Source organism: Pseudoliparis swirei, chromosome 15 (genome assembly GCF_029220125.1).
Source record: "Pseudoliparis swirei isolate HS2019 ecotype Mariana Trench chromosome 15, NWPU_hadal_v1, whole genome shotgun sequence".
NCBI classification, from domain to species: Eukaryota; Metazoa; Chordata; class Actinopteri; order Perciformes; family Liparidae; genus Pseudoliparis; species Pseudoliparis swirei.
The window spans coordinates 18,892,414-18,913,728 of record NC_079402.1 but is presented as its reverse complement, the minus strand read 5'-3'; the positions used below and the strand labels follow the sequence as shown (position 1 = coordinate 18,913,728).

The 21,315-nt window shown below is 44.6% G+C and overlaps 1 protein-coding gene across 8 annotated transcripts in view; it reads left to right on the top strand.

The window, feature by feature from the left end:
* Positions 1-175: 175 nt before the first annotated feature.
* Positions 176-21,315, top strand: part of tnca (tenascin Ca) — a 34,057-nt gene continuing 12,917 nt past the window's right edge. For 2 of the 8 annotated variants that reach the window (XM_056432398.1, XM_056432397.1), the window contains exons 1-12: positions 176-409; positions 6,328-6,907; positions 8,186-9,493; positions 10,372-10,635; positions 10,722-10,837; positions 12,152-12,305; positions 16,923-17,192; positions 18,308-18,493; positions 19,097-19,186; positions 19,268-19,531; positions 19,734-20,129; positions 20,805-21,167. In XM_056432398.1, coding sequence (XP_056288373.1) covers positions 6,412-6,907; positions 8,186-9,493; positions 10,372-10,635; positions 10,722-10,837; positions 12,152-12,305; positions 16,923-17,192; positions 18,308-18,493; positions 19,097-19,186; positions 19,268-19,531; positions 19,734-20,129; positions 20,805-21,167 — 3,907 coding nt within the window. In that variant the 5' untranslated portion in view covers positions 176-409; positions 6,328-6,411. The remainder of the gene's footprint in view (positions 410-6,327; positions 6,908-8,185; positions 9,494-10,371; positions 10,636-10,721; positions 10,838-12,151; positions 12,306-16,922; positions 17,193-18,307; positions 18,494-19,096; positions 19,187-19,267; positions 19,532-19,733; positions 20,130-20,804; positions 21,168-21,315) is intronic. The other 6 variants (XM_056432401.1, XM_056432400.1, XM_056432402.1 and 3 more) reach the window with 5 other exon arrangements.

The following is a 21,315-nucleotide window of genomic DNA, read 5'->3' as shown; positions in this document are numbered from 1 at the left end:
CAAGCGCCCGCTCGCTCGCTCTGTCATGACTCCCAGTCACACTGGCATCTCATTTAAAGGCAGCAGCCCCGATTAGTTACAGCAGAGGGGCGGGAAGAAGAGCTCTGGAGGGAGGGTAAAATGATGGCTATTTAAGGGTTGGAGTTTAGGCAATGGGGGTCTGACCTAAACTACTCCTCACACTTTAAAAGACGTTTACTCACACTCTCTCTCTCTCTGGGATTTGTTCACTGTCTCTCTCTCTCTGTCAGTAAAAGAGCTGAGGAGGACTGACTGACTGACAGAGCTGCCACCTTGCTGGAGAGGCTGCAGCTGCCACAACGGAGCAAAGCATACATTTCTCTTGGCTTCAATGAAGGTGTGAAGACTCGAAGGAGCGCCTCATGCAACCTGCAACAGCTCGTGACGGGTAGGAAGATGTATATATGTGTACCTAGAGACGTTTCCTTGGATTTCATGTGACAAAAAGTCAATTTTCTTGACTTCCTGTGCATTTTTCTTTAATAATTGTTTCCATAGTGGATATGCACGAGGCGGTGGTTAAATACCTTTCTCTAGCAGCCGAGTGCAGGTTGCTACGAAGGCGTTGATTATATGATTAGAGCTTATTGGAAGTACATTTTTGGTGTATACTGCAACTTCTTCCTCAGACACACACACACACACACATAGACACAGACACACATGCAGCAGCCAATGCAGGATGAGAGATGACTGCCTGCTGAGGGAGGAGAACATGTGTAAGGTTTGATCATCAGCCAGCACACTTTGAGCCAAAAAGATTCTCTCTGAGGTTTTAGATTAATATTCCAAAAATGAAAATAGACTCTCCAAACGTGTGTGTGTGTGTGTGTGTGAATGTGTGAAGGCAACACGACGTGTGCAAGTATCTGCTTTCTCTGGTGCAGCTTTGCAGCCCGGTGATTCATCGCATTACCTTCTGCAATGCAATTCTGTTTTCATTGTGTGCCATTTTTCCATCACGGAGATTACATTAAAGGGAAAAGTGGATGGCAGCGTCTGCTAGTGTGGGAAAGGAGGCGGAAAAAAAGAAAGTATACTTCATCCATGCTGTCCATTAGCTCTGCCTAATTGAAATCCAAGTCTGGCTCACGGTGATTTCAGCTTCTAAATGTTTCAGCAGAGAAGGATTCATAACCATTTAGTTCCTTTTTATTTTTTAATCCCCCCCAGACTCGTAAACCACATCACGTCCCAGCTGTAACCTTTCAGTGTGGGATGCTTCACAGCCTCTCCGCGATGTGCTGGCCGAGCTGCTGTGGCCAGAGGGGAGCTTGAGAGCTCACGAGGATGTTGTGACGGGTCTAATAATCCATGTCGCTTTCTCCTCAATCGGACAATCGGAATTTAGATGATATGTTATTTTAGGGGGCAGAATACTTAAACCTGTACATTTGAGGATGCTGTAGCGGTTCTGTGTCTGCGGGTTGATTGCGAGGCTGACTGTGCATATAGACTGTTGTTCAATTTGTGGCTTATTAAAATAAGCTCTTATTTTCTCGATCATTAAACAGTGCATGAGAGTATCTTCTGATATTCATCTGATAAGGCTGAATGATTTTGAAAATCTAAATATAAGATTGCGAATATTATGACTGCACATTGCAATTGTGATATATAAAATAATGATAATAATTAGAGGGAATGACTTTACTTAGTTTTCTCATTTTATACTTTACGATACGCATACATGTAAGTTATGTGACACATTATATTTTATCTTCTATTCATTGAAAAACATGAAGTACATTTCTTTCATGGCTCTGTACAAGAGGTTTTCTTGAGTCTGTAGAATACGACGTGTAGCCCAGTCCGTCTCTGCAACATGACTATATAACTAAATAAAAATAACAATCTCTAACTGATATTGTGCCTCCTGCAACTTTGTAAATGTCAGTAGACTATGCTGTGATCTCAATAACATTTTGATTTATTATGCTGTGTCTTCTACTACATTAAATACTCATGTGTATCCAATACTTTAGTTTACTATTCCAACTACTTTCTATAAAATGCGCGTTACAGCTGTAGACCCGATCTAAGTATCAGAATCGTTTAATGTCTACAGATTATTTTCTCAGCATATTAAAAGTTCCCAGTGGAGTTTAAGAACTACAGGGGATCCTCGTTTTGTTTATCTCGTAGCGCGATGCACAGTCCCACCAATGGTGTCGCACTATTCCACTGATCGACATGTAATGAGGGAGAAAAAGACCTCAAAGATACACACAACGTGTTTCCCTTTTTTAATCAATCGTTTTGAAAAATGAAATGTGCAAAAACGGTCCAGGTGACGTATAAAAATAGTTTGATTTGTCCAAAACAAAGAATAGAAGCAAATCATCACAATTGTGAAGCTGGAATTACATTTTTGACTGAACTGTTTTGATTTTTCCACTGATCCGTTCATAGTTTCTGCTCCACAGAAAGACATTTCACAAATCTTTAAGCTTCTTTTTCCTCGATTGAGGAGAGACCCCAGGATTGGAAATTGAAAGTGAAGTTTTCTGCATCCTGTTTTAGCTCACAGGGGAACACATAAAGCTCAGGGTTTATTGTTCTTTAAGGAAACCTTCAGGTCGGCTGTTTAGCAGCGGGGTAAATATAAATTCTGCTAATGAGGTGCTGTGATTTCTGTTGTTTCCCCCCTCGATGAGAAGCGAAGACGACATCGTCCGAGGAGAAGCTTTACGGAGATGATCAGAGACGACGACGCATGCGCCCGTCACACTTTAATTTTTTGTCTGAACACCAAACAAACAAAAAACTGTTTTTTTTTTCCTTTTCTTTTTCTTTGTTTCTTTGACTGAGCAAAGCAGATGTCCTCTGCCCAGAGCCAACATTCCCAGGTTCTCTTTTCCACGCGGGAAAGTTCCCTTCCCGCTGCCAGCATGGGGGAAAGAGCACTAAAGCTGCAGCAATTCTGGAGGATAGCTTAGTCAACAGGTTATATTTATTTCAATTTTTCAATCCAAATTGTATTCCCGTGTCCCGTAGTCACATGAGACGTCCTCAGTCAAACCCTAGCCTACTTTAATAGACGTTAACGTGGCTTCTTCTTTTTTTTTACTTTAAGCATTATGGCTACATGATGAAACTGTGTATATAAATCCTTTTTGAGGTATTTATCACCTTCAGCTGAAACGTGTGCTGAGGATTTTATTTATAGGATTCATTCTTTACCTCCGAGACCGGGCAAATTATCACTCTCTATTTCTTGTAAAGTTTCCAAGAAGGAGATCAGAAACATATTGACAGACTTGGTTTAATGATTTACGACACCAGCCTCAACCTACCTTTTATCCTTTCACTGTGCGAGGACTTGTGAAACTCAAGCTCAGGGTTAGGAGAAAGAAAGGTCAGCTCAAAGGTCAGGGCGAGAACAGAGAGCAAAGAGGATCGATGAAAGGGGTTTTAGAGGCACTGTGGTGACAGTAATGGAAAGTCTTTCTCATTTGATTGAGGGAATAAGGCATGCAGCCAAATATAACCATTTCAAAGAATAGAAGGTCAACCGTGAACTCCTCTGATCTGCATAAAACTACAAAATGCCGCATTCAAAGCCAATTGTCCAAGAGCACACAACTCACATTGTGGTCCGTTGATTCCGGCGTCTTGCTTCCTTTTTAAGTACTTTATTTAAAAGTCTGAATATATTCTAGAATATCAGAAACTAAGAGGTGTGGCTTGTGTTTTGCAGCCTTTGGGATGGATGGGATGGATGGTAGAGATTTCCATGTTGTCTGTCGGAAGTTGTAACTAGCTCAGAAACTTGTAATTACGATAACTCTATATCAGCTGGCGGCCTTTAACTAGTTTCACGTCGCTCTTCAGGCGAAACTAGCCTCCACTTGTGCCGTCAAAACTTGCACCCACAATCACTCGTGACACAGCTAGATGAAATGGTTGCCCACATCAAGATGGCAACGATGATTTCAAAGAGTGGGATGAGAATCTTTGGTAACATATCATTTGTGTTGTAAACTTTTGCCTTTTATGAGACGCAGAAATGGCAATTTTGAAGAACAAGCTTTCAGTTTTTTGTGAGACGCATGTTTTTATTTTCAAAAACAGATATTTCTTATAGGTCACAGCAGCATCAAGAACATTCAAAAGCTTCAACCAGCCAGTCACTCAAAAGCACGAACAGTTTTCAAAAAATGTTGGTGTGTGCAAGCACAAACAAAAAAGGCGATCAGAACAAGTGAAAAAAAGTGTGTGTCAAAGTGTGTGTGTGGTGTGGTGTGTGTGTGTGTGTGTGTGTGTGTGTGTGTGTGTGTGTGTGTGTGTGTGTGTGTGTGTGTGTGTGTGTGTGTGTGTGTGTGTGTGTGTGTGTGTGTGTGTGTGTGTGTGTGTGTGTGTGTGTGTGTGTGTGTGTGTGTGTGTGTGTGTGTGTGTGTGTGTGATGTGTGTATATCTGGCTTAACACAACAAAAAAAAAATGTGGCTCTTAGTCTCTGACTGGTTGGCCACCCCTGCTCTATATCATCAACGCTGCATTAACCCTCTGGTGTTGGGTCAAAGGTAGACAAGGGATGGGTTTACTATTGAGAAGGTAGATGGAGGGATAATGTGTGTATATCTTTATGGATTTGTCCAGTTTTCATTCATATTTGGGACTTTTTCCATTACATTTTTTTTGAAAATGATGGATGGGGCGCTGAATGATTCAGACGATTTAGTTCCAGGATAAATAATTGTTTTCTTTTCATGTGACCACTTGAGTATATTTCTTTCCTCCATGTTTTTGCACACGTCATTCATACTACTTTCTTGTGGAACTCTTATTTTAAGGCTTCTTTGTGTCAAATCTGTGCTTCCTTCTGTGTTGTTTGTTGTTGTGCATTTTGATTAGTGTGGATCAGAATGTAGGTTTTGATTAACTTGCCGGTTGCCCAACATGTGGAAAAGAAAAAGGTGAACGCAGTCATTACACCGATATGTGACCATCTGCTGAACCTCTGCTGAATATCTACTTGTCACCTGATAGCTGAGTATCTGCTTTGTCTCGACAAATAGTTTCCAGAGGTCCTCAGGAGAACCTTCCAAAGGCCCACATGTCCTTCCACCGCATGAACAATCCACTTCTGGAAGTCATTTCTCATTTGTTTGAGTGTGCGAGCTTCTGTCCGATGCTGCCAGGCGGTTGTTTCTATTGATTTGAGTAATCCAGGCAGGCTTTCCCACGCTATGGAAGAAGCTCGTCTTTAGTTCTCGATTGGCTCCCCAAAAAGTGTCAAGCTGATGAAGTCATCGTGGGCGACAAGGAGTCCTGTGAATGGGATGTACTCAGTTTAATGCTTTCTATAGACGGCTTCATGCAAAACAGCTGAGAGTTCATCGTATATATGTGCACCGTGAAAGAACTCGACGTGCCAGCACAGCTGTGGATTCTTTGCTTTTAACAGCGAACTCCTGCACCCACGGTGGCTTGTGGTATTCTGTTGTCAGTTAGAAATGTAGCACAAACTGTAAATAGTAATCTGACTGACTGACTGTGGGTGGGCCGCACAGAGGTCTGGAGTTGGTGTGACAGACTTATGGTTCCTCTGAATGACCTCTGCTCTCGGTACAATGAACGCATTTAAATGCAATTTGTTGCCACATTGCAGTGGGAATTAGAAAACTGCAGTAATATCTCAGAAAAAGTGAATTATAAAAAAACTATCATCGCTTATTGTTTAGCAATTGGTGGTGAATAATTAAAATACTTGTCGCATGTTTGTGTAGGTTTCTTCTCACACTAAAATACTTTAAATTGAAATGAATTAATTCTGCCATGGCTCTTCACTAAACCAGTGAGTTCATAACTGGAGCTGGAATACCCCAAAATGAATCAACTGATGCACATATTTATGTGTACTGTAGTTACACTGTACTGTGTAAAAATGTGATTAAACAGTGTTTTTTTTTAAGCTTGTGGTCCATAAAAACGAAGCCGTATGTATTAACTATTCGATTATTGGCTCACTTGTTTGCTTTTTTCATCAGCTCTGGAAAAAGTTTTTGCGTTACAGAAAATCAGCCAGGGTGATCAGGGAGTGAAGTGTTGTTCCTCTGTATGAAAATCCTTGTTTATTTTTTCAGACATTCCTGTTTTCTAATATATATCTTTGGTTTTTAACGCCCTGACATCAGATGAGATGTTAGCATCGGTATTGGGTTTGAGAAAAAATGGTGTTGGAACCTCTCTACTTTCCATCTTACTTACTTATTTCTTTCTTCAAGGAATTTCTTAGTTGTTTGTTTACTCAATTATTAATCGATTAGTTGACATTTGTGTGATATTTTCATTCTGTTTTCCAGAACCCTCATCTTTAATAAGGACCGGCCTTAAGTCAGAGGTTCAAACGTATATTTATTCCACCAAACCCACGGCCCACATCCAGCATGGGTACACGAGGCGTTCTAGGCTGCCTCCTCCTGACCGCTTTGCTCAGCTTATCTAACGCCGGGCTCGTGAAGAAAATCCTACGGCATCGCCGACAGACTCTGGAACCCCCTGAAGAACTTAACATCACGCTGCCGAGTGCGCACCGTCCTGTGGTTTTCAACCACATCTACAACATCAACGTTCCCGCCAGTTCCCTGTGCTCTGTGGATCTGGACGCTCCGGAGAGCACGCAGCTCGGGTCTACAGAGGCCACGGCCTCTTCGGGCGAGCACTTCACCGAGCACACGGTCGACGGGGAGAACCAAATTGTCTTCACCCACCGCATCAACGTACCTCGGCAGGCCTGTGGTTGCGCCAAAGACCTGATGGGCCTGAAAGACCTGACGGGCCTGAAAGAACTCATGAGCCGAATTGAAATGCTGGAGGGAGAGGTTTCCTTACTGAGGGATCAGTGCAACGGTGACAGGGCCTGCTGCGGCACACAGGTCACGGGTAGGTTTCAATTGTCTGCATGCTTTGTCTGGTATGTAGCTTACAGCAAGTAAATCAATCCTTTGTTTCTCTAAAAACGGCATTGGAAAGTGCGAAGAATAGCACATAGCACATTTGTTCCATTCATCTGTTCAGGAGTTCAGGAAACCAGTGTGGGGGTGTCATACTCCCAATACCTCTCCAGTTTGAAAAGGGCCTTTATTGGGTTCAAATGAGATACAGTCGCTGCATAACAATGAACGTAAAAGGTCTGCTTTTCTCATAGCTGTTTTCTCATAGCTGCTGAAATAAGCTTTGGATCATTTTCTGAGTGATGCTCTTGGTAAAGGAAGAGATTAACATTCGGGAGATATTTGCTTTCTTGCTGAGAGTTAGAGGAGGAGATCGATACCGTTGCTATATAAAGCCAGCTGCTGCTTAGTTTAGCATAATCCCCGGAAAAAGAAGAAAAAAACAACAGTCATGCATGTTATATCGTGTTTGTTCAACTCGCAAAAAACATAGACTGTATCTTATGGGGGATGAAATACAGTTGTTTTTTTACGAGTTGAACAAAAATTGTGTATAACATGTTAATTAGTGAGCTTTAGCTTTGCACCAAGTCAGTCTAGCTATTTCCAGTCTTCCTGCTAGGCTAGGCTAATGAACTGCTGGCTGTTGCTTTAGAATAAAGGACTTTAGGTGGATTTGTTGGCAAAAAAGAACTATGACTTGAAAGCAAGCGTTGTTCCCCGAAACACTTAACCCTTGTGTTGCCTTAGGGTCATTTTGACCCGAATCCTTATTACACCCTCCCCCCGCTTTAGGATTAATTTGACCCCATTCAATGTTTAATGTCGGTGTTCTTTCGGTAGTCAACAAACAAACATAAAGTGCCTCACACTTAAACTTGGAAAACAATATTAATTCTAATAATTTTCTGGAGGTTTTAATTGCTGGCGTCAAATTGAACCCAAAGGGTAAAATATGTTAGTAAATATAAAGGTAACAGGAGGGTGTAATATTGATTCGGGTCAAAATGACCCTAAGGCAACACAAGGGTTAAAAAGGGAAAGGTGAGCAGCAGGGATTTCAGTTGGATGCAATCTGCATCCTCACCTCTAGATGGCACTTAAGACACATGTGTGGTATCGATCTTCTCATCAAGCTCTCACGAAATCAAATAAGCTTGCAAGTTGACTAAATATAGAATAAAAACTGAGATTGACAATTTAATACCACAGAAGAGGATATTCAACACAACTTTGTACTTTAATTGCCTTTACTTTCTTATCCAAGGTGTGGTGGGAACTAAACCTTACTGCCACGGCCATGGAAACTACAGCGCTGAAACCTGTGGCTGCGTATGTGAGCCGGGCTGGAAAGGACCCAACTGCACTGAACCCGAGTGTCCCGGTAACTGCCAGAACCGAGGCCGGTGCGTCGACGGAACGTGCGAGTGCTTTAAGGACTTCGCCGGAGCGGACTGCACACTCGAGATCTGCCCTGTGGACTGCGGAGCACATGGCCAGTGTGTCGGAGGTGTTTGCATCTGCTCGGATGGTTTCCTTGGCGACGACTGCTCGCGAACCGAGTGTCTCAACAACTGCCGCGGCCGCTGTGAAGACGGAGACTGCGTGTGTGACGAACCCTGGACCGGCTCCGACTGCTCTGAGCTCAACTGCCCCAAAGACTGCAACGACCGCGGGCGCTGCCAGAACGGCACCTGCTATTGCCATGAGGGGTACGCCGGGAAGGACTGCGGCGAACGCACCTGCGCCAACAACTGCCACGGCAACGGTTTCTGCGTAAACGGCCAGTGCGACTGCGCCGCCGGCTTCAGCGGAGACGACTGCTCTCGGGTCACCTGCCTGAACGACTGTAACGGCAGAGGTACCTGCTTCAACGGGATGTGCATCTGCGACGTCGGCTACCAAGGCGCAGACTGCAGCCAGTTGGCGTGCCTGAACAACTGCAACCGCAGAGGCCAGTGCGTAAACGGGCAGTGTGCCTGCAATGTCGGCTTCCAGGGAGACGACTGCGCCAAGCTTTCCTGCCCAAACAACTGCCGCCAAAGGGGGCGCTGCGTCAACGGCCAGTGCGTGTGCGAGGAGGGCTTCGCCGGAGAGGACTGCAGCATCAGGACCTGCCCCTCGAACTGCTACGGACGCGGCAAGTGTATTGAGGGTCGCTGTGTGTGTCAAGAGGGATTCACCAGCGAGGACTGCGGTGAGGTGAGCTGCCCCAGAAACTGTCGAAATCGCGGCCAATGCGTGGACGGGCAGTGCGTCTGCAACGAGGGCTTCTCCGGAGAGGACTGCGGTCAGAGAGCTTGTCCCAACGACTGCCTGACCCGAGGCGATTGCGTGGACGGCAAGTGCGTCTGCGGGGAAGGCTACTCGGGCCACGACTGCTCGGTGCACGCCTGTCCGGGTAACTGCAACAACAGGGGGCGCTGCGTCGGCGGACGGTGCACGTGTGCGAGCGGTTACGAAGGAGAGGGCTGCGCGGAGCTGAGCTGCCTCAACAACTGCCGGGACAATGGCCGCTGCCTGGACGGTCTGTGCGTCTGCGAGGAGGGATACATCGGAGAAGACTGCTCGGAAGGTAAGAAGCTCTGTTTTGAATTTACCCCATACACTCAAAGAAATGACTCATTGGATGAACTCAATTAAATTGTTGGCAGGTTTTCCATCCAATAATGATATGCAACTCCAACTCAAATTTAGCACATCAGTGCAATAAAATGTAATTAAGTTAGTCCAACTCATTTGTATCAAATACATCTAAAATAAAATAACGATATTCATTAAATTAAATTAATTTGTGTTTGTCCAACTCAAAATATAAACTAACTAACTAAAAAAATATGCAAAACGCACACAGAAGGATCGCCCCGACTGGGAATTGAACCCACGACCCTCTGGCTTTGAGGCGACAGCGCTAGCCACTACACCACCATACAGCTCTGAAAGTGTCTTCACCTCATGCATGAAACTGATTTTCAGAAGGCGCATACGCAAAGGGTAGTCCCCAATGAAACACATTTATTTTGAGTTGATATGCACAACATCTAACCTAAATAAATCTAATAAATGAAAGTATTCATACATTTTGTGTTACACCCATTCAATATAAATATCTTCGTTTTGTAATTGATTTATTTAAATGTATCAAAAAATATTTAAATGTGTCACCTCTAAGAAGGGCTTGAATCGTTTTTTTGAGTGTAGAAACACACACACACACACAAAGAAGCTGGAAATAATTAAATCCAGGGTGATGTAATTTCCCCCCTATTCTTCAAAATGCACTCATCTTGAGGGAAACTATTTCTGTGAATATAAAAGAGGTGTTTCGGTTGTATTGCTGTTGTCGGCATTTTCTTGGCAGTTATTCACAGCACAGCCGGATGTGATTGAGGGCATGAGGAACCATCCAAGACAGCACCCCATTGGCTTTCTTGTCTCTCCACCTCCTCCCAGTGTCTCCTCCAATGGACCTATCTGTTGGCGAGGTCACCTCTGACACGGTGGACCTGTCCTGGGACAACGAGATGCTGGTGACCGAGTACCTCGTGACGTACGTGCCCACCAGTCCCGGCGGTCTTCAGATGGAGTTCACTGTGGCGGGAGACAAAGCGGCGGCCACCGTCAAAGAGCTCGAACCCGGCATCGAGTACCTGATCAACGTCTACGCCGTTCTGAGCAACAAGAAGAGCATCCCCGTCAGCGCGAGGGTGGCCACGGGTACGCCACAGTCGTCCTCCTGCTAGTTTCATGTTCAACTTTCATGTTAGCTAACGGTGACTATTTCTTTGTTTCCAACCCTGCAGAGCTTCCAAAACCAGATGGTGTAATATTCAAATCGTTAAAAGAGACCTCAGTGGAGGTGATGTGGGACCAGCTGGACATCTCCTTCGATGGCTGGGAGATCTATTTCCGTAACACGGTAAGTCTGCCTATCTCTTTTGAAGACTCGCCCGGGAGTTTATTAAGCGACCGGGGAAAAAAGTGGAGTGGTGATAAAGCTATGCCAGCTTATTGGAAGTCTCAGGCACACATGGCTTTATTTCAGTGCTAACCATTTAAAATTGCTTTGACATGTGGAAAAAAACCTCTGTTAGTTCGAGGTCTGGATGTCACTGCGGGTAAATCTGAGGCAGTAATGCTTTGGAAATATATTACTGTGCCCGCTGATAAGTCTGAGGCCTTTTTAAATTATGCTGCAGACTTTTAATCAATTTTTAAATATGTATGTCCTTTCCCGACCTTCGTGTTAATTATGATAATGGGAGTGCAATTTAGTTTACATCACTAGAGTTCTCCGTGAACCGACAGCTGCTGCGTTATGCGCCCATAAACGTCTCGGCAGAGCTCAATTTATCGCACGTCGCATTCTTTTTTCAGTAATCTGAGTCATGAAGTAAACACAGAGAGAAAAATTAAGGTGCCATCTGGAACCGAGAATGGTTCTTCAGAGTGATGCCATAGAAGAACCATTTCTGGTTCCCCAAAGAACCTTTCAAACCAGGGTTCTTTAAAGAACCATTTCCTTAAAGACTTCTTCAAAGAAACTATGATGGTGCCTCAAACGAAAAATGGTTCTTCAGTAGGTGATGGTTCTTCGTAGAACCACAAAGGCTTTTAAAGAACCATTTAACCCTTGTGTTTCGGTCATTTTGATTTTGACAATATTTAACCCCCTGTCGCCTTCGGTCAAATTTGACCCGATTCAATGTTTAATGTCGGGTCTTTTCGGGAGTCAACAAACAAACATAAAGTACCTCACACTTAAACTTGGAAAACAATATTAATTCTAATAATTTTCTGGAGATTTTAATAGCTGGGGTCATATTGACCTCAAGGGTAAAATATGTTAGTAAATATAAAACAGAGGAGGGTTAATGGAATGGGGGATATTTATGACAAGGATGAACAGGAGGTGAACATTAAATAAACAAATTGACCCGAAGGCAACACAAGGGTTAAGAACCTTTATTTTTCTGGGTGCACTTTTACCGTATCAGGAGTAAAAACTGGTTGCTAGCAGTTTAATAGAGTAAATGTCTGCTGGAGAAACCTGATTGTGTACAAATTTCAATGAAAAATGCTGAATAATGTTATAAAAACTCAAATTTAAACGAACATTTTATAAGTCTTGTTAATGTTCTCAACACAAATAAAGACATTTCTCACCTGAGGAGTGAAACATTCTGGTCTTGTGTGAACGGGATGTTTTACATTTGTTTATGTGTCCTCGCAGAAAGAAGAAAACGGGAAAGTGGTGACCACCCTCCCACCTACTCAAACCCACTTTCTCCAGTCAGGCCTGGGACCGGGACAGGAGTACGAGGTCTCTATTAACATCATCAAGAACAACACCAGAGGTCCCCAAACATCCAAAAAAGTCACGACCAGTGAGTCTCCTGGTTGTAAACAAACATTTTCTCTTGGATCATTTAGACTGAGCTGGTGAGATGATAGAGGTTTAAAACGATCCAGTTTCTACCTCAGAAGTTCAGATGCTATGATTATGTAATGTTCCTTTCTGCTCTGTCTAGTGAGAAAAAAAAACATTAATGTCAAAGAGTGAAATTCCTAAATGAAAAGAAGAGTGATAACAGGAAAACCCATGCAGCTGGCTCTCCATAGTTTCAAGTTTCAAGTTTCAAGTTTCAAGTTTTTATTGTCACATCCCCTTTTATACAAGTATAATCGGTTTGTGAAATTCTTATGTGCAAAACACCCGACAGCAGTAGCAGACTAAAAAAAGAATAAGAATGAGAATAAACTATACAATATCCACACAAAAAAAGAAGAAAGTATTAACAATATATATATAAAACAATGTAATAGAATATACATCATGACAATATATATATATAAAACAATGTAATAAAATATACACTTTTTTGAGACAATATATATATATATGTATATACATACAATATATATATACAATATATATATATATAAACAATGTAATAAAATATACACCATGGCCATAGATATTCACAGAGTATGTTCTGGTGTATAGTGTTAATGAGGGTCTCAGTCCTTGTTCAGCAGCCTGATGGCCTGACTGAAGAAGCTGTCCCTCAGTCTGTTTGTGCGGCACTTGATACTGCGGTATCGCCTGCCTGACGGTAGAAGGGTGAACAGTTTGTGGCCGGGGTGGTTATTGTCTTTCATCATCCGTTTGGCCCTGGCCATGCACCGCTTGGTGTATATGTCCAGGATGGAGGGAAGCTCACCTCCAACGATGTACTGTGCCGACCGCACCACCCTCTGTAGTGCCCTACGCTCCAGGGCGGTGCAGTTCCCGTACCAGACGGTGATGCAACCTGTCAGAACACTCTCGATGGTACTGGTGTAGAATGATCTGAGGATGCGGGGGGCCATGTTGAATTTCCTCAGTCGCCTAAGGAAATACAGGCGTTGTTGGGCCCTTTTCACCACGTGAGTGGTGTGCGTGGACCATGTGAGGTCCTCGGAGATGTGCACGCCGAGGAACTTGAAGCTGCTGACCCTCTCTACTGCAACTCCGTCTATGGAGATGGGGGTGTGCTCTCCTCTCCGCTTCCTGTAGTCCACGATCAGCTCCTTGGTCTTCTTGACGTTGAGGACGAGGCTGTTCTCCTGGCACCACTGTACCAGTGATCCAACCTCCTCCCTGTAGGCTGTCTCGTCGTCGGTGATCAGCCCCAACACTGTTGTGTCGTCAGCAAACTTGATGATGACGTTGGAGCTGTGCATGGCCGTGCAGTCGTGGGTGTACAGGGAGTAGAGGAGGGCTCAACACGCATCCCTGAGGGGCTCCCGTGTTGAGGGTCAGCGGCTCTGAGGTGGTACTGCCCATCCTCACCACCTGGCGGCGGCCCGACAGGAAGTCCAGTATCCAGCTGCACATGGTAGAGTGCAGGCCTAGACCTCTGAGCTTGGTGTCGAGCTTGGCGGGAACAATAGTGTTGAACGCTGAGCTGTAGTCCACAACCAGCATTCGCACACAACAGTTCCTCCTCCAGGTGGGAAAGGGCGGTGTGAAGTGCCATGGCAATTGCGTCGTCGGTGGATCTGTTTTGACGATATGCAAATTGCCATGGGTCCAGCGTGGCAGGCAACATGGAACAAATGAAGTCCTTGACCAACCTCTCAAGCATTTACTGACAATCGAGGTGAGGGCTACGGGTCTCCAGTCATTCAGGCAGGTTACCTTGGGGTGTTTGGGGACAGGCACAATGGTGGACATCTTGAAGCTCTCAGGAACAACAGCCTGGGACAGGGAGAGGTTGAAGATGTCTGCGAAGACTCCTGCCAACTGGTCTGCACATGCTCTGAGGCGCGCCCGGGATGTGGTCGGGACCTGCCGCCTTCCGGATGTCCACCCGCTTGAAGGCTCTGCGCACGTCAGCCTCTGAGATGATCAGCAGGCTGGTCTCCTCGGGCAGCGCTGCCTTCGGCGGGCTGCCGTTCACGTCGAACCGAGCAAAGAATGTATTTAGCTCGCCTGGGAGGGAGGTAGAGGAGTTCTCTTCACCGCTGGTTCTCCTCTGAAGTCCGTGATTGTCTGTAGCCCCTTCCACACACCTCTCACGTCATGGCTCTTGAGCTTTTCCTCCACCTTGTTCCTGAACTCCCGCTTGGCAGAGCCGATGGTCTTACGGAGGTCGTAGCGGGCTCTTTTGTATTCCGCCATATTCCCGGAGTCAAAGGCGGTGTTACGCGTGCGGAGTGCAGCGAACATCGCCATTTATCCACGGTTTCTGGTTGGGATAAATCCGAACCGACTTGGTAGGAACAACGTCATCTATGCATTTCTTGATGAACCCGGTGACTGAGGACGCGTACTCACTGACGTTGTTGTCCGACGCGACCCTGAACACATCCCAGTCAGCACGTTCAAAACAGTCCTGTAGCATAGACTCCGATTGGTCCGACCAGCGTTGCACTTCCTTCACAGCGATTGGTTGCTGCTTTAGCCTCTGCCTGTAGGCGGGGAGTAGTTGGATGGAGCGGTGGTCCGATTTGCCGAACGGTGGGCGGAGGAGGGCTTTGTATCCATCCCGGAAGGGAGTGTAGCAGTGGTCGAGAATCCATAGCGCCGTCTAACAGATTTAAGCTGAAGAGTAATGACTCAGACACATTGAATCTCAACCCAGCATGACCACTTGCGTATTTCTTTTACACTTTTACTAAATCTTGCTCTCTCGCTTGCTGAAGCTTTTACTGCAGCGCCACTCCATACATTACGCTGTATTGCTTATGCAGTCGATGTGGCACGCCATCGTGCATGGGGAAGCCGTTAAGCCTTCTTCATTTCTGATGCCATTTATTTGTGTAGGTTGAAAACTAGACGTGGCTTCCAGAAAATGAATGATAGAAGTGAAGTTAAACCTTTCGTACCCTTTTTTTCCGGTGTTGGGGGGTGGGGGGGCGTTTAACACGGAGAAAAGACGTTCTCCTCCACATGGACGTTTGTCAAGTATAGTCGAGTGAAAGGGAACCACATTATATTCCATGGTAGCCTTTTCCCTCGTTGATCCAAGTTATTGCTTTGCATCATGAGAGAGCCAAGTGGAGTCTTATGAGAGCTGTTTTATGGATAAATGTTTTTAAAAAACATGACAGGAGTGTTAAAGTTTGGTCCCACCCCAGAGACGTAGTCTTGATTTGATTTGTGAATGTCACTATTATAAGTTAAATAATTCCTTCACAGACAGAAGATGATAAATCTTTTTCTATCAAGACATTTCTCTTCTGAAGAACCGTGAAGTAATAGTGTAACGTTTTGGGAAATACATGTAGTTGCTTCCTGAGAATTAGCTTGATACCGCTCTTAAGTCTGTATGCTAAATATGAAGCTGGCATTAGCTTAGCTTAGCTTAGCTTAGCATTTACTGGAAGCAGGGGGAAACTGATACGTTGTAAATCCACCAGCATCTTTTAAGAATACAATTTAATATGTTAAATATATTTCTTGTTTCCTGCACATGAAAATGAAAGATCATTTATCAAGACTGACAGTCTGCAGCTATGCTAGCATGCTGAATTTGTACCCGGTCTAATGTTTATCGTGGTCCCCGTCTTGGTTTCGCATGTTAGCATGCGGGCATTTGCTAAAGATCTGAAGAAGAAAAAAAGCGCAGTACAACTGAGGCTGATGGGGAAACGTCATTTGTTCTGTTGGTATTCCATCAACCAAAGTGTTGGATGAAATCTGGAAAAATGTGGACCTGAAGATTGTGTTGGAGAAAAAGTTAGCGGATTATTAAAGTTATCACAATTCGGCCTGTGCCAAATCACATAGACAATAGAAATGAGTTCTGACCCAAATGACTCGCAAGCTTTTATTTCTTCATCTATACATCACCACCTTAATGGATATCACTTTAAATATGGATCTTTGTCAGCCTGTAAAGATGAGAGTCAATTAGAGTCTCAATTATAAGTCATTATTACCTTCGCATTGAAAATGCCGGAAGGTTATGTTTTGATCGCCGTGTATTTATTTATTTGTATGCGTGTTATTCACAGAACTCAAAAAGTATTGAACCGAATCGCATGAAATTTGGTGGGATTATTGGTTATTATCCGGGGACCAATTGATTAGATTTTGGGATAGATCGGGTCAAAGGTCAAGGTCAAAGGTCATGAACAGGTCAAAATCTTCTTGAATCGCATTAAATTTGGTGGGATGATTGGTTATTATCCGGGGACCATTTGATTAGATTTTGGGATCAATCGGGTCAAAGGTCAAGGTCAAGGTCATGGAAAGGTCAAAACTATTTTTTTACCATAGCACGATACATTTTTGTCCAATTGGCATGCAACTAATGCCAAAATGTTCATAATTCAATGCCCAATCTTGTGATATGCGAAGGTATGCGCTCTACCGAGTGCCCATTCTAGTTATATATATTTCAGTTCTTCCTTTTTGGTCCTTACATTTCCATCTATGTGTAATGTGCCATGCGTCTGATCTCTCTCCCTCGATGGCCCGCTCAACTCTGACTCCCCCTTCGCCCCCACCCCAGAGATCAAAGGCCCCCGGCAGGTGGAGGTGAAGGACGTGACGGACTCCTCCGCCCTGGTGGGCTGGTCTCAGCCGGCGGCTCCCACGGACAGACTCACCATGTTGTACTGGTCCACCTCGGACCCCTCGGAGGAAACCAGGGTGGAGATGTCCCCCCAGGTCAAGCAGCACAGCATCGACGGCCTGAGGCCCGACACCGAGTACACGGTGTCGCTCGTCTCCAGGAGAGGAAAGCTCCACAGTGACCCTTCCAACACCACATTCACTACAGGTTCTTTATATTTTCAATTATATGGATGGTTTGCATGACACACATAATGCAAGGTCAAAAAATCGCGGTGAATACTGAAGTTATGATGATATTTTATGTTTTTCTCATTGTCAACAAATCCCGGGAAAAGACTGAAGCTATATTTTTATCCGACCGACAACAACGTGTCTCAAAGCCTGATAAATCTTCTCCCTCTGTGTATAAGAGCGACATTATTGTCAACAAATCTATTGAAACCTTGGTTGACATGTTCCTTCATCATGAATACACACGTTGTATTTCATTTTGACTCAATCCCACATTTAACTCACGAGTGCTCCAAATGTGGATTAATCCGCCGCAGAAACTAGTCCCTAACAAATGCACTATTTCATCCTTTTTGAATGACCTTTGACATTTGATTAACCCTCCTGTCGCCTTCGGGTCAATTTGACCCGATTCAATGTTTAACCCTCCTGTTACCTTTATATTTACTGACATATTTTACCCTTGAGGTCAATATGATCCCAGCTATTAAAATCTCCAGAAAATTATTAGAATTAATATTATTTCCAAGTTTAAGTGTGAGGTACTTTATGTTTGTTTGTTGACTACCGAAAGAACACCGACATTAAACATTGAATCGGGTCAAATTGACTCGAAGGCGACAGGAGGGTTAAATATTGAATCGGGTCAAAATGACCCGAAGGCAACACAAGGGTTAAAAAACTACAGTGATCAGCTGTTTAAGTAAACCACTGATCTTTTTATCTAAAATTATTATCATAGATTTACTACATTGGTTGGGAAACCATGATGTATTGCAGAATATACTAGTGTGGATATATTTTGCAGTATTCATATGTTTTCGGATTTTGTGATACTTTTATATATCTCAAATTGTTATTATGAATATTTTCTGTACTTTTATGAGATTTGTTGTTGTTTTCTTGTCTTATTTCTGTCTTGCCTGACATCCGTGAAGCCCTTTGAACTGCACCCACATGTATGAAAGGTGCCGCACACTAAAGTTTGACTTGCCCCTGTTTCCAATAATAGGCCGACCAATAGATGTCATGTCTGTGTGAATCTGAGCTAATTTCTGAGCATTAAAAATGATTCTGTACCATCGTTAGCCATGGACGCCCCCGTGGACCTGCAGGCTGTGACCCAGACTGACGACAGCATCACTCTGGAGTGGACCAACACTCAAGCTGACGTCGGCGAATACCTGGTGAAATACAGTCCCCTCTCTGGGTCGACTCACGGTGAAGAACTGGTCCCACGAGGACCTGGAGACACCACCAAAGCCACCATCACTGGTAAGGCTTTCAGGCGTACACTACCGTTCAAAAGTTTGGGATCACTTAGAAATGACTTTATTTTTCAAAGAAAAGCACTGTTTTTTCAATAAAGATAACATTAAATTAATCAGAAATACACTCTCAACATTGTTAATGTGGTAAATGACTATTCTAGGTGGAAACGTCTGGTTTCTAATGAAATATCTCCATAGGTGTATAGAGGCCCTTTAACAGCAACTATCACTCCAGTGTTCTAATGGTACATTGTGTTTGCTAATCGCCTTAGAAGACTAAAGGATGATTAGAAAACCCGTGCAATTATGTTAGCACAGCTGAAAACAGTTATGCTGGTGATATAAGCTATACAACTGGCCTTCCTTTGAGCTTGAAGTTTGTAGAACAAAATTAATACTTCAAATATTAATCATTATTTCTAACCTTGTCAATGTCTTGACTATATTTTATATTCATTTGATAAATAAAAGTGTGATTTTTCATGGAAGACACGAAATTGTCTGGGTGATCCCAAACTTTTGAACGGTAGTGTATATACGAAGGAGGAGCACACACGGTGCGTCATACCACGTGGTCATTCTCCTTCTGTCCCTCCGGGGGGCGCAGGGCTGAAGCCGGGGATGGAGTACGGGATTGGTGTGACCGCCGTGAAGAAGGAGAGGGAGAGCAACCCCGCCACTACCAACGCTGCAACCGGTGAGAGACGCCGCCCGAGCACCCAGGCGGACATGTTTGGTCGACACTAAAGGCGATCTACACTTTCCCCCTTTTTGTCAGATATCGATCCTCCCAGAGACCTGAAGGAAACGCAGTCCACAGAGAACACCCTCACCTTGAGGTGGCGGAAACCCCGGGCCAAGGTCGCCGCCTACCGGCTGGTGTACGTCTCCGGGGACGGCCAGGTCGGGGAGGCGGAGATCCCGCCCGCGGCGACGAGCTACGTCGTGTCCAACCTGATGCCCGGAACGAGCTACACCATCACTCTGGCTGCAGAGAGGGGCCTCAAGAGGAGCACGCCCGTCACCGTGTCTGCATCCACAGGTGGGTGGGGAGCCATTGCGGTGCAAAATATGCTTTATATTTCCTCAGAGCATCGGACGAATGAAAAAAGAAAAGTATATTCCAAAGTGGAAGTCAGCCAGCGATGTGAAGACTTTGCTGCCAACGAACACCGAGAAAATGAGATGTACTTGCACCTCGATGATGCTTTCTTGATTTGTGCCTTTTTTTCTTCTTCTTGTAGCCTCTTTCACATTTTATTTAGCTGACACAGACGACCGTGAGCTCACGACTCCTCCGGGCTCGGAGGACAATGTCATTAGCTTTGCGTATTTAGAGCCCTCCGACTTTCCGTCCTCAGTGGGAACGGAGGATGAGGATGAGGAGCTGACGGTCTCGGGCGTCACGCCCCACGGATTTGACCTCACGTGGAAACTAAAGGCTCACGGCGCCTACGATAGTCTGACAGTAGGATATAAAGACGCTCGGCGATTATGGGATGCCAGAGAGGCCCGACTTCCTGGAGATGCCACTGGCTCTCGAATCCAGGGCCTGAATGCATCGACAGAATATCAAATAGAACTTTATGGAATTACCGGTAGCCAGAGATCTGCGCTACTCGAAGCGGTCGCAGTCACAGGTATAAGCTTCTCTTTTAGTTTATTAGGGACACTTTGTCCTGTTTTTATTGTTGTTGTTTTTTTGTTGTTGCATAGAAGAGACATGGCTGTTTAGCGGTAGGATCTGCATGCTGGTTTTTCACTCATTGAGATCATACCTGTCGGCATGAGAGAATGAAGGCGGACCGAACAGACAGAAATCATCTCAATGTTGCTTTCCAAAATCAAATCGATTTCCTCCTGGATTTGCCATTTCTTTGCTCTCTGAAAGCTGATTCCATCTGCATCGTTCATCGTCTCCATTCACACAATCGAAATGATTCTCCGGCAGTCGGAGAAACAAATTACAACGTGTACGTCACTCGCATGGCAGAAGAAGTGACTCAGAACCGCCCTTTAGACCGGCAGGCTGTGCATGGCTTCACCGTCCTATTTGAAGGCAACTGTGTACTTCCACTGTGGTGGACTACTCAAGAGGCTTCAATTAATTAATGAAGCCGCCTCGTGTGCCATTAATGCCCTTCGCTGCCGCTTGATGATAAGTGAATGAGGTTATCACAGACAGCATTATTTTCATTTAACTGTACAGTATGTTGTTCTTCTTTTAACCCGGTTCTTCTTCACAGGTTCGTTTTTTCAGTCGTCAACAGATCTGGTGACAGATTCATTCATTAACCTGCTTTTATTCACCGTAGCGCCCCAGCCTACCTCTCCAGGTGTGCTCATGCTGAGCATCAGAGATGCCCCGACCACTGCTGTGGAGACAGCAGCGGCTCAAAGTCCAGATCCCCTCCGTCCTCTAAGCACTCCCGATGACGGTACCATGAGCTCCGGGGCCGAGCCCGAGGGCTCGAGCCCGGACGTACCGGGGGACCTCGAGGTCCACGTCACCTCCACCAGCTTTCTGGTGGAGCTCGGTGCTCATGTGACCATAATACCAGGAAGTGTGAGAAACACTGAAATAGAGGGTGTGTCCCCCTCCACACTATATGATATCACATTGCAAGGGCTGTTGGAAGGGGAGCGATCTTTACCTCTCAAAGTTGTTGCTACGACAGGTACATGGAGCAAATATTTTCTTTTTGTTGTCGGCATTCATCACACAACCGGTCATCATCACATGCTTTTACTTTGAAAAGCTCTAAATATGTCATGGTTGTTGATGTGAGTGAGATGTTTCTATGATTCGTATCTCGAAGACGTATT